Genomic DNA, 16434 nt, shown 5'->3' with positions numbered 1-16434 from the left:
TTTTAATTTTTCTGAGACAAATGAAAAGTAAAAGACGACTTTCAGGTCACTGAAGTCTTCTAGAGAGTAGTTTTTTACTTCTTAGGCAAAGTACTGCGTATTTCCCTCCCTGCTCTGATTATAGTTAAAATACAGCATTTAAAAGAAAATCAACAACCCAATCCAAAAATGGGCAGAAGACCTAAATAGACATTTCTCCAAAGAAGATATACAGACTGCCAACAAACACATGAAAGAATGCTCAACATCATTAATCATTAGAGAAATGCAAATCAAAACTACAATGAGATATCATCTCACACCAGTCAGAATGGCCATCATCAAAAAATCTAGAAACAATAAATGCTGGAGAGGGTGTGGAGAAAAGGGAACCCTCTTGCACTGTTGGTGGGAATGTAAATTGATACAGCCACTGTGGAGAACAGTACGGAGGTTCCTTAAAAAACTACAAATAGAACTACCATATGACCCAGCAATCCCACTACTGGCCATATACCCTGAGAAAACCAAAATTCAAAAAGAGTCATGTACCAAAATGTTCATTGCAGCTCTATTTACAATAGCCTGGAGATGGAAACAACCTAAGTGTCCATCATTGGATGAATGGATAAAGAAGATGTGGCACATATATACAATGGAATATTACTCAGCCATAAAAAGAAATGAAATTGAGCTATTTGTAATGAGGTGGATAGACCTAGAGTCTGTCATACAGAGTGAAGTAAGTCAGAAAGAGAAAGACAAATACCGTAAACTAACACATATATATGGAATTTCAGAAAAAAAAAACTGTCATGAAGAACCTAGGGGTAAGACAGGAATAAAGACACAGACCTACTAGAGAATGGACTTGAGGATATGGGGAGGGGGAAGGGTAAGCTGTGACAAAGCGAGAGAGAGGCATGGACATATACACACTACCAAACGTAAGGTAGATAGTTTGTGGGAAGCAGCCGCATAGCACAGGGAGATCAGCTCGGTGCTTTGTGACCGCCTGGAGGGGTGGGATGGGGGGGTGGGAGGGAGGGAGACGCAAGAGGGAAGAGATATGGGAACATATGTATATGTATAAGTGATTCACTTTGTTATAAAGCAGAAACTAACACACCATTGTAAAGCAATTATACTCCAATAAAAACAAAACAAAACAAAACAAATAAAAAAGAAAAGAAAATCAAATCCACAAAGCATTTAGAAAATGAAAAATTACATATATCAAAACAAATGGGATACATATAAAACCACACTGAATAAAATTCATGATACTGAATACATTCTTTATTATTTTTTTAAATCTTTATTGGAGTGTAATTGCTTCACAATACTGTGTTAGTTTCTGTTGTACAACAAAGTGAATCAGCCATATACATACATATATCCCCATATCCCCTCCCTCTTTAGCCTCGCTCCCACTCTCCCTATCCCACCTCTCTAGGTCATTGCAAAGCACTGAGCTGATCTCCCTGTGCTATGCTGCTGCTTCCCACTAGCTGTCTATTTTACATTCGGTAGTGTATATATGTCGATGCTACTCTCACTTTGCCCCAGCTTCCCCCTTCCCCCCTACCCCATGTCCTCAAGTCCATTCTCTATGTCTACATCTTTATTCCTACCCTGCCACTAGGTCCATCAGTCTAACATCAAAGATAAATGCATAAACCAATTAATTAAAGTCAGAAAACTATAGAAATGATCATAAATCCAAGACCTTATTTTTGGAAAAATAGAAAAAATTTTACTATACAAATCAAGAAAAAATAAATTGAAAGAGATTCTGAAACATATATATTTATATATAAATGCATTTTAAAATATATTCTATTTATTACATAAATATGTTAAGTCCACAGGAGAATGAAATCCTATGCTATTTACTTGCATTCTAGAAGGATTCCCAAAACATCTGTAGGAAAGATTATTACCTTCCCCACAGGCTACTTATCCAACACTTTGCAGATTTCAAAACACCTGAAAAATGTATTGAAGCTGTAGTTGGTATTTCTTTGATTTTGTTCTTAGCCTTGTTCCATTTACTTGTGTTCAATAAACTAGAACTGTTAATTCATCCCAAGGAAGGTACAACAAAAAAGCTACCTTCCTAAAGGCCTTTTTTTCTCATCTCAGAAAATATCTATGAGGAAGATTTGAGGCTTTCATCAGAATGGCTTTGCCTAAGCTGAATTTAATTAAGAGAGATAATTAAGTTTTGTGTCTCTGGCTGACAAATGCTAATACCTGGCAGTGGAAATGAGATTTCTAAAGAGAAAGATGAAATTATATTGCATTGTGTATTATTTCAGGTTTCTCATCGAAACCTGTTGAAAGAAGTGGACTGGCTTTGGAATGTACATAGGAGAAAGTAGTTCAGAATAGCTCCATTCTGGGCAGATAGCAACCGTGGTTGAGAGGACTGGAGTGGTTGGGTTATAGAGCAGAGAGAATTCAGGGCAAGAAAGGAACTGAGAGGATGCTGGTCCAGCCCTCATTTAACAGATAAGGACGCTACTCCCAGCAGCATGCAGTGAGGTAGCCAGGGGAGCACAATTGCAAAGAGGTGACTGGGGTAGCAGCCCAGGTTTTATAAGGTATCACTGCCACTGTGAGATTCCTAGAAGGGAAAAACGCAAGACTGCAGAGCACCAATTATTCACCAAGGGTGGTGATCAGAGAAATTTGGCAGGTCTAAGATCTTACTGGGTTAGGTTGCAGTGTGTCCCTAGTGCCACCCAACAGGGTCACCCTGTCACTCACATGCCTCTTTCTCTGCCAGGTCCACTGCAACAACATGTTTGCCAAAGGTGTGAAGATTTTTAAGGAGGTACAGTGCTACTTTCGCTCTGAAGCCAATGAATGGGAACCTAACGCTGTCTCCTTCCCCCTTGTCCTGGATGACGTCAACCCCAGTGCTCGGTTCGTCACGGTGCCCCTCCACCACCGCATGGCCAGTGCCATCAAGTGCCAATACCATTTTGCTGACACCTGGATGATGTTCAGTGAGATCACCTTCCAATCAGGTTGGGAGCTCGGGGGCCCCTTAGGGAACTGGGAGCAGGGTGGTGAAGGAGGAAGGCAGTGTCCAGAGCTTCTCACTGGCGGGTGTCTGAAAGGAGGACGGTTGTACAGGTGGCTTCTCATGGGTAGATAGAGGGACTCTTTTCTGCGACTAGTGTAGTTGTGGAAGGGTAGGGATGAGGATGTAGAAGTGGACATAATGTTTACTTGGCTCTCACACACATTTGTCTAAAAGAGATGTAAGATAAAGGATTAAAGAAAATGAGTACAATGTGTTAAAACCTTTATGTAAATCAAGCCAGTTAAGGGGAAGGGCACCTAAACATTATTAAAATATTTAAATGAAGATGTCTAAATAAAAGTAAAGAGAACAATAAACCCCCATCCATCACCTAGCTTTACTAACCATTGATTTTTTTTTGTCATGCTTCCTTTATCTCTCCCTTTTTGGTGTAGTATTTTGAAGCAAATCTGAGACATTATTTGATTTCACTACTAAAATTTTAGAATACATCTGAGAAAATAACATTACCTTCATAATAATGCCATTATTACATCCAACAAATTTATTAGTAAATAATTCCTTAATATAATATAATAGCCAGTCCACATTCAAGTATCCCTGATTATCAAATAGTGTCTTACTACAGTTGGCTTGATTGAATTAGGATCCAACTAGTTAGGCCCTCTTGGTGTATTTCCTTTATTATATTACTAGGTGGTATCTCTGTTAACCTAAAACAGTTTTTTAAAAATAATTCCATTCTGGTTTTGCTGATTACTTTCTGTGGTGTAATTTTACTGGAGCTTCTATCCTCTGTCATCCTGTGGACTGGTGGTTATATCTACAGGTGAACTTGATTCAAATTCAGTATTCATTTTTGCCAAGGATTTTTCATGGTTAGTGCTGTGTACTCTATGCTGAACCTCATCATGGGGATGTTACGTTAGAATCTCTTACTTTTAGTGATGCTAAGATTGATCTCTGGGCTCAGGTGGTTATCCTTTCATTGAAAAGTTCCCAATGACCTTTCTCCTTAGGTTTTATCCTCCATTGATGATCAGTGCTTAAATTATTTCATTAGGAGTTGCTAAATGGTGATTTTCTAATTCTTTTATTCCTTCTGCATTTATTACCTGAGTTTCTTCTGAATAGGAGAACTATTCCCCATATGCTTGTTAACCCTGAAATACAGTTCATGTTGGAAGGGCAGCATACATAATTAATCTTTTCATCAATTTACAGAGTAATGAGTCAATGCTCTAGCAACCTTCAGTGGTATCTAATAGATTTTATTTTGGTTTTCATCCTCACTAACATTAAAGAGGACACATTTTTAGAGGTGTGTTTAAAAAAAGGATTTTTTAAAAATTTACTTATTTGGTTGCGCTGGGTCTTAGTTGCAGCAGGCGGGCTCCTTAGTTGCAGCTTGCAGGCTTCTTAGTGGTGGCTCGCCAGCTCCTTGGTTGCAGTACATGTGTTCCTTAGTTGCGGCATGCGAACTCTTAGTTGCAGCGTGCATGCAGGATCTAGTTCCCTGACCAGGGATCGAACCCAGGCCCCCTGCATTGGGAGTGCGGAGTCTTATCCACTGTGCCCCAGGGAAGTTCCCTCTGAGGATTTAAATCTTATGACAGGATTCTTTACCTGCCTTAGAGAAGCATCCATCTCTTAATCAAAATAGAAGTCACTAAGTATTATATATGTACAGTTGACCCGTGAACAACATGGGTTTGAACTGCACGGGTCTATCTCTATATGGATTTTTTTCCACAGTAAATATTACAGTACTACACAATCCACAGTTGGTTGAATCCATGGATGCAGAACCTCAGATATGGAAGAACCATGTACATGGAGGGCTGATTTTAAGTTATATGCAGATTTTCCACTGCGCAGAGTACTCAGTGCCCCTAACCTGCACGTTGTTCAAGGGTCAATGGTACATCTCAAAGAGGAATATAATTACTTAATTCAGTACAGTTTCTTCCTGAGAATCTCTTCTTTTTTATTCTACTAACCAGAGTCCTTTTAGACACTGTCTTGAATCTCAGTCTTAAGGATTTGACTTTACAGCACTTATCTAATTGTTCCTTGTATATCTCCTTCACTGTTACTTCCTCTTTATACCATATACTACTTACAATGAACATGTGTGCATTCATGCATAAAACATTATTGAGCATCTACTATATACCATGCACTGTCTTATTTATTAGGTTACAATGACAAACAAGACAATGCCCTTGACCTAAAGGTGCCCAATGTTTCATAGAAGATGGATGAGTAAACTTAAAATATGAAACACTGTGGTATGTACTAAATGATATAGGCACTGGGTACTACGGAGACAAAGAAGAAGTAAATCCAAATCAGACTTAGGCAGGAGTATATTATTTGGGGTAGGGTGGGCTACTGTAACAAATACTCCAATAACTTATTATTGCTGCCTAATTATTATTTATTATTACTGATAGTCTTTGCATATTCTAATTCTTGACCCCCTTGATTAGACAAGTCAGAGGGGAAAATTAGTTACCAACATCAATCTGTCAAATACACTTTTGGGAGCTAGTCCTAGAAGCTTCAACATCACTGTAAAGGGGACTCTATTTCTAAGGAAGAAGGCTTAATTTATAAATTAAAGAGCTAGGACTCTGAGGCATAGTGAAAACTCTTTTGTAAAACACTGTAATTTCCTTGAAGGGAAAGCGCATCTGAACCCTATGTCTGTCCTATGTCTACTTACCCATTGTATTCTCTCTACATTTTGTTGAATTTGGATCTCACTTCCTATGCATGATTTATGATAATGTGTGGTCACAGCCCTCTCTTTAACTTTTTTGTACCATGACACTTAGTAGGTAATAATTGAAACAAAATTTTTACAAAAGAAAAGTTACCCTTACTATTTAGATGAATGGCAATATTTTTTACTTAATATATTATATGATTTAATTTCTAAGAAAGGCTTGCAGCAAGCCAGTAAATCGATTTCACAAAGTGCTAGCTTACAACCTGCCTTCAGAAAAACCACTATCGAGCTGTCTTCTTCCCAGCTCTGACTCACCCTTGTTTTGTGACAGATGCTGCTATGTACAACAACTCTGGAGCCCTTCCCACATCGCCTGTGGCACCCACAACCTATGGTATGTATGCTTCTTGGTTATAAAAATTAAGTTGAAGGGACCTCCTGGAGGATGAAGAAGGGTAGAGATTTGCAAAGGCTTGACTGTGTAGCAGGCTTGATACCAGGTGGCTTTCAATGAAGAGTAGCTCTGGAAAGATAGGACAGACCACCTCCAAAGTTAAGGGCCCAACCTCACTCTCTTCCCTGCTGGTCCATGTGATTCTTCTGCTGAGGCAGAGTCTGGAGCTGTTCCAACTTCTTCTTAGAAGTTTGGGAAGCTTGGAGCCAAAACAGGGAAAGGGATATTTCTAGGTGAGACCCATTGTAGGGATCTCAATGAACGAATGGAACAAAAAGCTAGTCTCTCCAACTGGAGAGAAATATGGAAAAGTGTATGCATTGCTTCAAACAGTCACTGGCTGTATAAGTCAGCAATCTGAGAAACACGTAATCAAGTGTCTCCAAAGAGGACTCTCAGCTGCCTTGGCATATCTCAATGCAGAGTGAAACTGATTCTTCACCTGTTTTTCATGAGGTGTGATTAGGGGCCATGGTATAAAGGGAGCAAAATTTTGGGAGGAATGGAAAACCTCTCCATTATCCAGTCTAATACATGAGGAAGAGGAAGCTACTGTCCCATGGAGGAGGGCTGTAGAATATAAGAGCACAGGAATACAAGAGTAGCAAGACCAAGTGTTAAGTGGCATCTTGTGGAATTATCCTGAAGGAATAGGTTCTGCCTTCTTATCTCTAGTCCAAGTCCTTATGCTCTTCCTTGCCCCTTGAGATGATAATATTCTTCGTCCTTCTTTTCCTGGTTACAGATCCAATGCTTAAAGTTGATGACAGCAACACTCGAATCCTGATTGGCTGCTTAGTGGCCATAATCTTCATCCTCCTGGCTATCATTGTCATCATCCTCTGGAGGCAGTTCTGGCAGAAAATGCTGGAGAAGGTGAGGAAGTGCAGGACAATCACGGGGTAGGAAGCGGCTCCATCCTTTCCTGTGCTGCTTCGTTAATATCCAAGCCAAGTTTCTCACAGTTCTATTCCTACTTCTTTTTGTACTTGAAAGTTATGGTTGGGGAGAACCTGTCAGTCCAGTGGTTAGGACCCTGTGCTTCCACTGCAGGGAGCACATGCTTCCCCGCTGGTTGGGGAACGAAGATCCTGCATGCCACATGGTACGGCCCCAAAAAAAGAAAGTTATGGTTATGCATCCTTCTGAGTGCCTCCTCAGATTCTTTTAGTCTAGGCCAAATGATCTATATACTTTCTATTACATTTGTCTAACACTTTACAGTCTGTAAAGACTTTTTCCTTGATTTTACTTGAACCTCACTGAATAATTGTGAGTTGGGCAGAGTAGTTATATTTAACTGTTTTGCTGATGAGAAAATGTGATGTGCTCAAGGTCATACAGTTAATATCCTGCTTTCTATGCTTGTTCTAATGGTCAGTCTTGAAATTTGTTGACTTCTTTTCTTCTAAAATATATACCTTTCACCACGGATGGAATATCTACGACTTTTCTTGGTGTCTTAGACCAGATAGCAATTCTGGGCACTGCTGCTAAATGTGTGATACTCTTGGGGTTGGCTGATGATAAAGTGTTTCTACCTTTAGTCATGGACATTGTCCCTGGTCAGTGAGCTCAAATGGATATGGACTCTGAGAGATCATAGATACTCTGGGCTGTGAGGCTTTGAGGTGCCCATCGAGGGCAGGGAACAGGAGGGAGGGAATAGGCTGATTGTGTTTATAGCCTAAATATTTGGGGATGGGATCTCAGGAGACCAGTGCCTATGTAGAGTACATACCAGACAAAGGGAAAGGGCACCGTGAGAATGGACTGGAACCTTCTGAACTCTTTGTGGGTAGGACAAGAGGAAGGGGCTGAAATCAGAAAAGTGAGGGGAATGACCCAGACAAGTAGCACGCAATTCCTTCTGATGTGTTACACATTCAAGTTCTGAGATGATTGAGGTTTATTTTAAGGATTTTAGGCAGGAATATTTCACAGAAGAGAGGGTCTCTTTGCTTCCCACAGAGACTTCTAACATTAGTCTAAAAATAAATTAAAGGTTTCAATCCATAAATAGTGACTGAAGGCTGAAAGGCAGAATCCACAGAGAGCTCACCCACTGGCGTGATGAGGCAACATCAAAATCTTTTGTCTTTTAGAATGCTAGAACACACGTGGTATCTAAATTCCAGGATGCGGGGTAGCAGAGAGTGGTGGTGGTAGCAGCTGATGGTCTGATGGTTCATTGGACAGCTTGAAGCTGTGTTCTTACTGAACAGTCTGTTATGACTGCATTTTAGTTGACGGGGGAGAGTCTGTGTTCTCTTCTCTGTGAGCTATTTTTCTCTTTATTTGAGCCAGAATTTACCACTCTTTGAGTCTTTCTTCTGAGTCCCACTGGCATATATTCATGGTCTGGGAGAAGAATTTTGGATTGGAGACTCTCCAGGTAAAAGGGAGAACAAAAATTTTGCCCTTGAATATTTAACTTGGTCCTTCAAGAAATTCTTTCTGTCCCTGTACATCCTGGGTAAGATAACTCAAGATGCTCTGGAATGACACAGGATTTCTTCTGGGGGAAAGAATTTTTTTGTAGAAGACCCTTAAGCATACCTATGTATTCCAAATACATTGCTCAAAATAGCCTTATGCTGTAGCATTATCTGCAGGATACTTACAGTGGTGTCCTCAGAATTCTCTCTTTGAGAGAGTCAACCGATATTTATTGAGTACCTAGTATGTGCTGGGCTGCATGCTCAGTACTGAGGATATTACTGCAACAAAGGAACTCTCAGTCTAGGGTATGGAGCAGACATCTAAGTTTCTCCACTGAGCACCCAAAGTGTGTTTGTTGGAGTAGAACGTTTCATGTGTTTAAATCCAAATAGTCACCTATACTTAGATTATGAGATTTTCCTTTTGAAGGAGCAGGCAGGTCATATTAAATAGAATGACAGAACAATTAGCTGTTTTATTCTTCTTATTCCTGTGTTAGGTATAATTCATGTTAGTATCCCTAGCACCTAGGGCTTTCCTTTCTTATTTTGTAGCCATTTTATTTTTGGTTAGTGAAAATGCAGGATCAAGCGGGTATTACCCTAATCTACAATGCCAGAGTGGTCAGGTGAACTACAGATTCATCATGTTACAGCACATTTGTTACGTTAATAAGCACTTTAATTTATGCCTACACAAAATCAATCAGTTGAGTGGTGTCAGGAAAACCCATTATTTAACAGAACATTGAAAACTCTAAGACTGAGAAACTCTTTGATTGGCTACTGATAGGTTCTAATGGTGTCACGTGAATAATGCTTGTAAGTGTTTCAATGGAAGTTAATTAATGTTGGCAGTGCAGAAATTTGGAAGTCAAATTCTGCCTTGAAGAAATGAAAGATGATTCTGAGTTTCTACAACACAGGCATTTGTGGAACCAGACTGAAGCCCTGTCACTTGCATTGCTTCTGGAGTTTGAGTATTAGAGAGTTATTTCATCTGAGTGGACGAGCTGGGTTTAAGAAGAGGAGGGAGTGATGATCCCTTTTGTGTCAACATGCCTTTCTCCCCTGTCCTTCTCTTTCAGGCGTCCCGGAGGATGCTGGATGATGAAATGACAGTCAGCCTTTCCCTGCCAAGCGAGTCCAGCATGTTCAACAATAACCGCTCCTCATCGCCAAGCGAGCAGGAGTCCAACTCCACTTACGATCGCATCTTTCCCCTTCGCCCTGACTACCAGGAGCCGTCCAGGCTGATACGGAAACTCCCAGAATTTGCTCCAGGGGAGGAAGAATCAGGTGAGGATGAAACAGTGAGCAGAAAATTGAGGGACAAGATTTATGAAGGTGTGACACTATTGCTTCTACTCAACCAAGTCTAATTTTAGCCTAGAGAAGTCCACCTTCTGCTGGGAAGTCCACACTGTCTTTCTAGATTTGGTCTACTGCTGCTCCTAATTGAATCTGGACATCTCTCCTTTGCTACTGCACGTAGCAAATGTTTGGAGGGACCCACATGTCAGAAGAAGAAAAATAAATAAAATGCGTTCCTAAGGCATTAACACCAGAAGAACCTAAACAGTCCAACTAGTCCAACCTTCTCATTTTTTATAGGAGGAAAGTGAGAAGGCCCAGTTAAGGTACTCGCCCAACATCAAACAGCAATAGGGGTAAATTCAGGACTAGAATTTCACTTGGAGAAAAAACAACGAAGCTAAAGAGATCCTAGAATCCCCAGGTTTTAGTCACCTAGATAATTGAGTTATTTAACTTTTGTTCATTTCTCTTTGGTGAAAATTTACTTGACTAATACAAGATTTTATTATGAGAGCAAATATTTCTTGTCTTTTCTCAATAAAGCGTTGCTTCGGTAAAATGGTGCCAATTGATTCACATTCCAGTGTCTTTTAAAAAGAGCTGCAGAGTGACATCAGAGGGGATGCTGGGGTCATCGCTGAGGCTCAGAGCAGCTTTTCTGTCCATAATGTCAGCATCCGAGGAGTGACCCCAGTCAGTGGAAGAGGACTGATGGTGTTCAGGGGAGAGCTGACTGGAGAAGTAGCAGGACTAACCATGAGAGCAGAGGCTTTTCAAGGGAGTCCTTCCAAAGGAAGAGAGGAAACTAATGTGTATTTACCACTCAGTGGATAGCAAACATTGAAGGAGCGTATTGAACTACGGGAATTTTACAGAGACAGCAAGAATAGGGATGTAATTTATTTCCTAGGCTGTAGCAAAGTGATCTACCTACTTTCTGAAGTCTAAAACATCCCCCCTCATATTTTAATATTTTTTTAAGTTAGGATGTGTCTTAAGCTAGATCATATAAATTTAATCACAGTTTTTAATCCCTGAAATAGGTTATTAAAATCAGCGACTATATCTTAAAAGTAAGGAAATATGCCATTAAATCCTAAAACTTTAATACTCCTACCCTAACTAGTATAGCGAGCCTTCCTGGAGCTTCACCACAATTCCACAAGATTAACCAAGGAGGTTATTAATGATCACGTAGTTATGAGGAGAAGATAAGAGATAAAATGGTGCCTACATTCTGGAGGCCACAAGAAAGAACCTCCAGAGGAACCATTCTCCAAGTAAGAATGTCATGGCGTAGGTTAGGCTGTCTTGGGGGCATGTTTTAGCTCTCCTCTCATATTTCCTTTCTTGAAGATATCTCCAAAGAGGCCCCTTGGAACGAGACCCATTGTCCTTGTCTTCGCAGGCTGCAGTGGCATTGTGAAGCCAGTCCAGCCCAGTGGGCCTGAGGGTGTGCCCCACTATGCAGAGGCTGACATTGTGAACCTCCAGGGGGTGACTGGAGGCAACACCTACTCCGTGCCTGCCATTACCATGGACCTGCTCTCGGGGAAAGATGTGGCTGTGGAAGAGTTCCCCAGGAAACTCTTAACTTTCAAGGAGAAGCTGGGAGAAGGCCAGTTTGGGGAGGTGAGCTGATTCTTTGAGTGGGGCCTCCAGTCCTTGGTCGTTCAAAGGAAGTGGTTGAATAAAAATGGTCAGTAGAGCAAACTGTCCCATCCAAAGTGGATTCACACCAAATGTCTCCTCCACTTGTGTCTCCTTGCATTGTTCTCTAGAAGACTAGTATTGGTCAGCCTCATCTTTGTCAAACAGCTGTGGAAATCCTGGGAATTCTGATTTCTATATAAGAGTTTTTAAAGCAGGAAAGTCACTAGACTTAGATATTCTGAAAAACGTTCAATATTTTCAAAAATTTTTACAACAGGTTACAAAGGGTGGGGACCCATAAGATGTGATCATCTTTTATAAACTGTCCAAGAACATCCTGCTATTGGATAGCCACTTTGTTTTTTCCCTTTAATTGGAGTTACATGTAAAATGGTCAGAAAACAACCTCGCCCCTGCCTTTGGTCCCAGAACCAACCACTAGGGAATGAATCACTAACCAAGATAAGGAGGAACACACTTCTCAATTGCCCTCAGAGTGATGCATGTAATATTTGACTTTTCACTCTTACATCAGTCACATGAGCCTTCTGAGAATTCAAAGCAATGATTTAAGTGGCAATAGAAGCTCTTCAACACCACCATCTAAATTCCAAATGTAATTTGGTTTCATAAGAATATGTTATTGGTTTCCAGCATGGGTGGCGTGCTTTAACCTTGGTTAGGTTTGGTGGTGGTGGAGGTAGAAAGGTCCACGGCATCTGTCTGTGGTGTTATATACACTCATTCTGTCTCCTGGGTTGAAAACACAGGCTTGTTATACAGTTACTAATGCCTAGAGGTTCTGATAATGCTAATCCCATACTAAGGGCTTACCTTAGAGAAGAAATTGCCTTATGTTTTGCACGATCCCGTAACTAAACTTCCTTGAATCAAAGTTCAAGTATTTATACCGAATGACATTTTATAGTGGGCTATGCTTTCATAAAATACCATGTTATAGATTCATTCACATATTTAATGTTCCAATCAATGTATTTCTTTTATAAAGCAGTAACATATCACTTAGCTGGGTACCTTACCATTTTCTTAAATCAGTTATTTGAGTCAAAGATGTGTTGCACGTATCTTCTTACTGGTCTTTTTGATTATTTTGCCTGAGTTGTAAGAGTTAGTTTATCTCCAGGAAATGCCCAGCAAGAGTACTGAGACATCTTCAGGAGAAATGATGATGCTGAGACTAGATGACTTTTGTCTAGGTTCATCTCTGTGAAGTGGAGGGAATGGAAAAATTCAAAGACAAAGATTTTGCCCTAGATGTCAGTGCCAACCAGCCTGTCCTGGTGGCCGTGAAAATGCTCCGAGCAGATGCCAACAAGAATGCCAGGTCTGTGGTCTGCATTTTAAATTTTCCTTTATGTGTTTCATCTTCAGGATCAGGAACCCTCCTGGAAACTTCTGAGCAATTTGTTGCTTTTGAGAGGGGAAGGTCTGTGAGCTACCTCACATTTCCATTGTTGTGCTTTATTTTTCTGATGGCTCAGTAGTCTTCAGCTTCATTCTCATCTCTCTCAAAAACAAATGTACATTTTCTGTTGGGTATGCTACACATTTACTTCCTAACCCCCTTTGCACAGCACTGTACACCCCAACACACACTAAAGACTGAATATGTACCTCTTCAATCATTATACACAGACACACGCCTGAATGTCATTACCTCCCCTTGCAGACTTTTCGCAATCACACACATCTTTCTTGCTAAGTTTCTCCCATTCTCCTTTTCCCCCCCACATCTCTATTTACTTTCTCATCCTCTTTTTTCTCTTTTATGCTCCTTTTCTTCTATGTCCAGCAACCCCCCAAATGAGAAGCTACCTCTACTTGGAAAAGTATCCATGGACCTCAAAGCAAAAGGATCCACAGTCCTTTAGCAGTTTTCCAAACTGGCTAATAATCTCTTGGATCCTTTACTACATAAATTGCAGTTTCCAGCCACACTGCGTTGTCTGACAGCCTTTCCATTACAGTAATGGTGAGTTAATCCTCACCCAGAGAGGCATGCTGGTTGAAAGCTGGTTGTATGTGTCTCAGAGAAATCTGCACATCTGGGTAACATATGTATTTCCCCATTTGTGTTGGCTTGATGTGTCTCACTGATATTCAAATTTAGAGAAAGTTTATGATCCCTGTTCCTTAAATTATCATAAATTCCAAAAATGGTGTTAGGGTTTTATTAAAAGTCTTGCAATTGAAAGGATATGGCATGAAGAAGAAAGAAAGGCAAGGGAACAGAACTGTGGAGGTTTTGGAATTTTAACTGCAAGAATTTCAATTTAAGGATACTAGTATGAGTGAAAAGGGACATCCTCTGGGTCCCATAGAGAGATAGAATATTCCTGATATTAATCTTAGCACGTGATTGGAGAAGGTGGCAAGATGAAAGAAAAAAACTATGGGATGTGACAAAGCCTTTGCCCATTGTTTTTTTTGGTGACGTTTGGTGTCCCACCTGTGCCCACTCCAATTTAGCAGTGATGGATGGCTTAGGCTCTGAGTTCTCCCAAGCCATGGACCCCCCCGCTGGGTTTGAGATTGAAGGGGTAACGAAAGAGGAGAGGTGTTGTATCAGGACCACACTGATTTCAAGGATTTTATATTGACATAGTATGACTTCCAGTCCAGGATTCCTAGGAAACTCACAGGAGACTTATAACAGGTCTGCTTCAATAGTTTTGAGAATGTGGGCTAGTCTCACTAACCCAAATATTGCTACTTGGAAGGTTATAGCCCACTTTGTGACTCAAGGGTGGTTGTCACCATCTATTCAAACAGTTACTAGTTTTGGCCAAGTGAGTACTTCTTTTGAAATGATGCTGCATTACCACTGTGAACTTTAAACAGCTGTTTTGAACAGGCTACTAAATATGTGTTGTGACTGACTGCTGGTGCACCCTGCATTAAAAGAAACCAGTATGAGAAAATAAAAAATTATCAGATTAAACCAGAGGGTGGTTATTCACTTTATAAAAAGTGCCTTCACTTTACTTATAGAGTGACTCCACGGCTTTTTGTTTGTTTTTCTCTTTTGGGGGGTGCTGCATTGGGTCTTTGCTGCTGCACGTGGTCTTTCTCTAGTTGCGGTGAGCAGGGGCTACTCTTCGCTGCAGTGAGCGCACTTCTTGTTGTGGTGGCTTCTCTTGTTGTGGAGCACGGGCTCTGGAGCGCAGGCTTCAGTAGTTGTGTCACACAGGCTCAGTAGTTGTGGCTTGCGGGCTCTAGAACGCAGGCTCAGTAGTTGTGGCGCACAGGCTTAGTTGCTCCGCGGCATGCGGGATCTTCCCGGACCAGGGCTCGAACCCGTGCCCTCTGCGTTTGCAGGCAGATTCTTAACCACTGCGCCACCAGGGAAGTCCCTTCATGGCTTTAAAAAAGGTAAAGACCCCAGTGCACTTAAGATATGACTTTCAGTTGAAGGTTTTATTTTTAAGACTAGTTTTTAGCAACATATATTTGATTTAGCAAATATTAATCACTTTCTATGGGGCAGGCCTTCTGTTGGATACTAGGGATGCACATGTGAATGTCATGGTCCATGTTCCCCCCGCCAAATTATAGCTGAATAAGGGCACATCGCATTCCAGGATGAGTAGAATGAGACAGTTTCCAGGTACCAATTTCTCTGTTCTCTCAAAGGTTATCCAAAGGGAAACAAGACTCAGTATAATGGTTAGGACTAGACTTTGCTGTGTCTTCTTTGCCCTCTTGATTCTAACTCTGGCAACCTCTGGGTTTATCTATGTCTCTGTCCTCCAAAGGAATGATTTTCTTAAGGAGATAAAGATCATGTCCCGGCTCAAGGACCCAAACATCATCCGTCTCTTAGCTGTGTGTATCACTGACGATCCTCTCTGCATGATCACTGAGTACATGGAGAATGGAGATCTCAATCAGTTTCTTTCCCGCCACGAGCCCCCCAGTTCTTCCTTCAGCAACGTACCCACTGTCAGGTAAATACGCCGGGTCTTCTGTCTCTTCCCTGTGTTCATGAGACTAAGCTGGGATCTGAAGTGGGGAGCAGTGAGCCTTAAAGTTCATCATTGTTCTGGAATGGTTGGGGAGGTTAGTATGCAGGGAATAATAAAGCAGCTGCCCTTTAGGGGAAAGCAAAGAGATTCATAAAGAATAGAGAAGGGATGTTGAGGTTGGAACCCTAGTTTGTTGGTACCAACTATAGGGTGTGTACCTTTCACAGCTTCTTCTTTCCAGAGGCTACTTTCTCTCTTCCTTTATATTTCCTCAGTTATGCCAACCTGAAGTTTATGGCTACCCAGATTGCATCTGGCATGAAGTACCTTTCCTCGCTTAATTTTGTTCATCGAGATCTGGCCACACGAAACTGCTTAGTGGGTAAGAACTATACCATCAAGATAGCTGACTTTGGAATGAGCAGAAACCTGTACAGTGGTGACTACTACCGAATCCAGGGCCGGGCAGTACTCCCGATCCGCTGGATGTCTTGGGAGAGCATCTTGCTGGTGAGTTTCCTGTGTTTCTGAGCTCTGCCCTAGGAGCTGGCATGTAGGCAGATGCAGACGGTGTGTAGGGGTGCACCTGAGACAGCAGGAGACAGACAATAAATAGACTTTGATATTTTCTCTGACTTGATATGATTTACTTTGTGTACTAATTATTATTTTTAACACTTGCCTGTTTCTGCTGATAAAATATAACATGCTTACCGTAGAAAGTATGGAGGAAAAGGTTAAAAATATACCCATAATGAGAAGAGATTTAGTACCATTTTTTTCATCTCTACCCTTTCCACCTACTGACTGATCTT

At 41.0% G+C, this 16434-nt stretch overlaps 1 protein-coding gene across 2 annotated transcripts in view; it reads left to right on the top strand.

Moving 5' to 3' along the window:
• The window catches only part of DDR2 (discoidin domain receptor tyrosine kinase 2), a 159624-nt gene that overhangs the window by 131122 nt on the left and 12068 nt on the right, over window positions 1–16434 (top strand). For both annotated transcript variants that reach the window (XM_033409747.2, XM_004282032.3), the window contains 8 exons: window positions 2771–3014; window positions 6100–6162; window positions 6968–7098; window positions 9752–9962; window positions 11389–11612; window positions 12851–12978; window positions 15410–15601; window positions 15895–16129. In XM_033409747.2, the coding sequence (XP_033265638.1) occupies window positions 2771–3014; window positions 6100–6162; window positions 6968–7098; window positions 9752–9962; window positions 11389–11612; window positions 12851–12978; window positions 15410–15601; window positions 15895–16129 (1428 nt within the window). The remainder of the gene's footprint in view (window positions 1–2770; window positions 3015–6099; window positions 6163–6967; window positions 7099–9751; window positions 9963–11388; window positions 11613–12850; window positions 12979–15409; window positions 15602–15894; window positions 16130–16434) is intronic.

This window comes from Orcinus orca, chromosome 1 (genome assembly GCF_937001465.1).
Source record: "Orcinus orca chromosome 1, mOrcOrc1.1, whole genome shotgun sequence".
NCBI lineage: Eukaryota > Metazoa > Chordata > Mammalia > Artiodactyla > Delphinidae > Orcinus > Orcinus orca.
The sequence above is the reverse complement of the archived record's forward strand: the minus strand, read 5'-3'. Positions and strand labels throughout refer to the sequence as shown.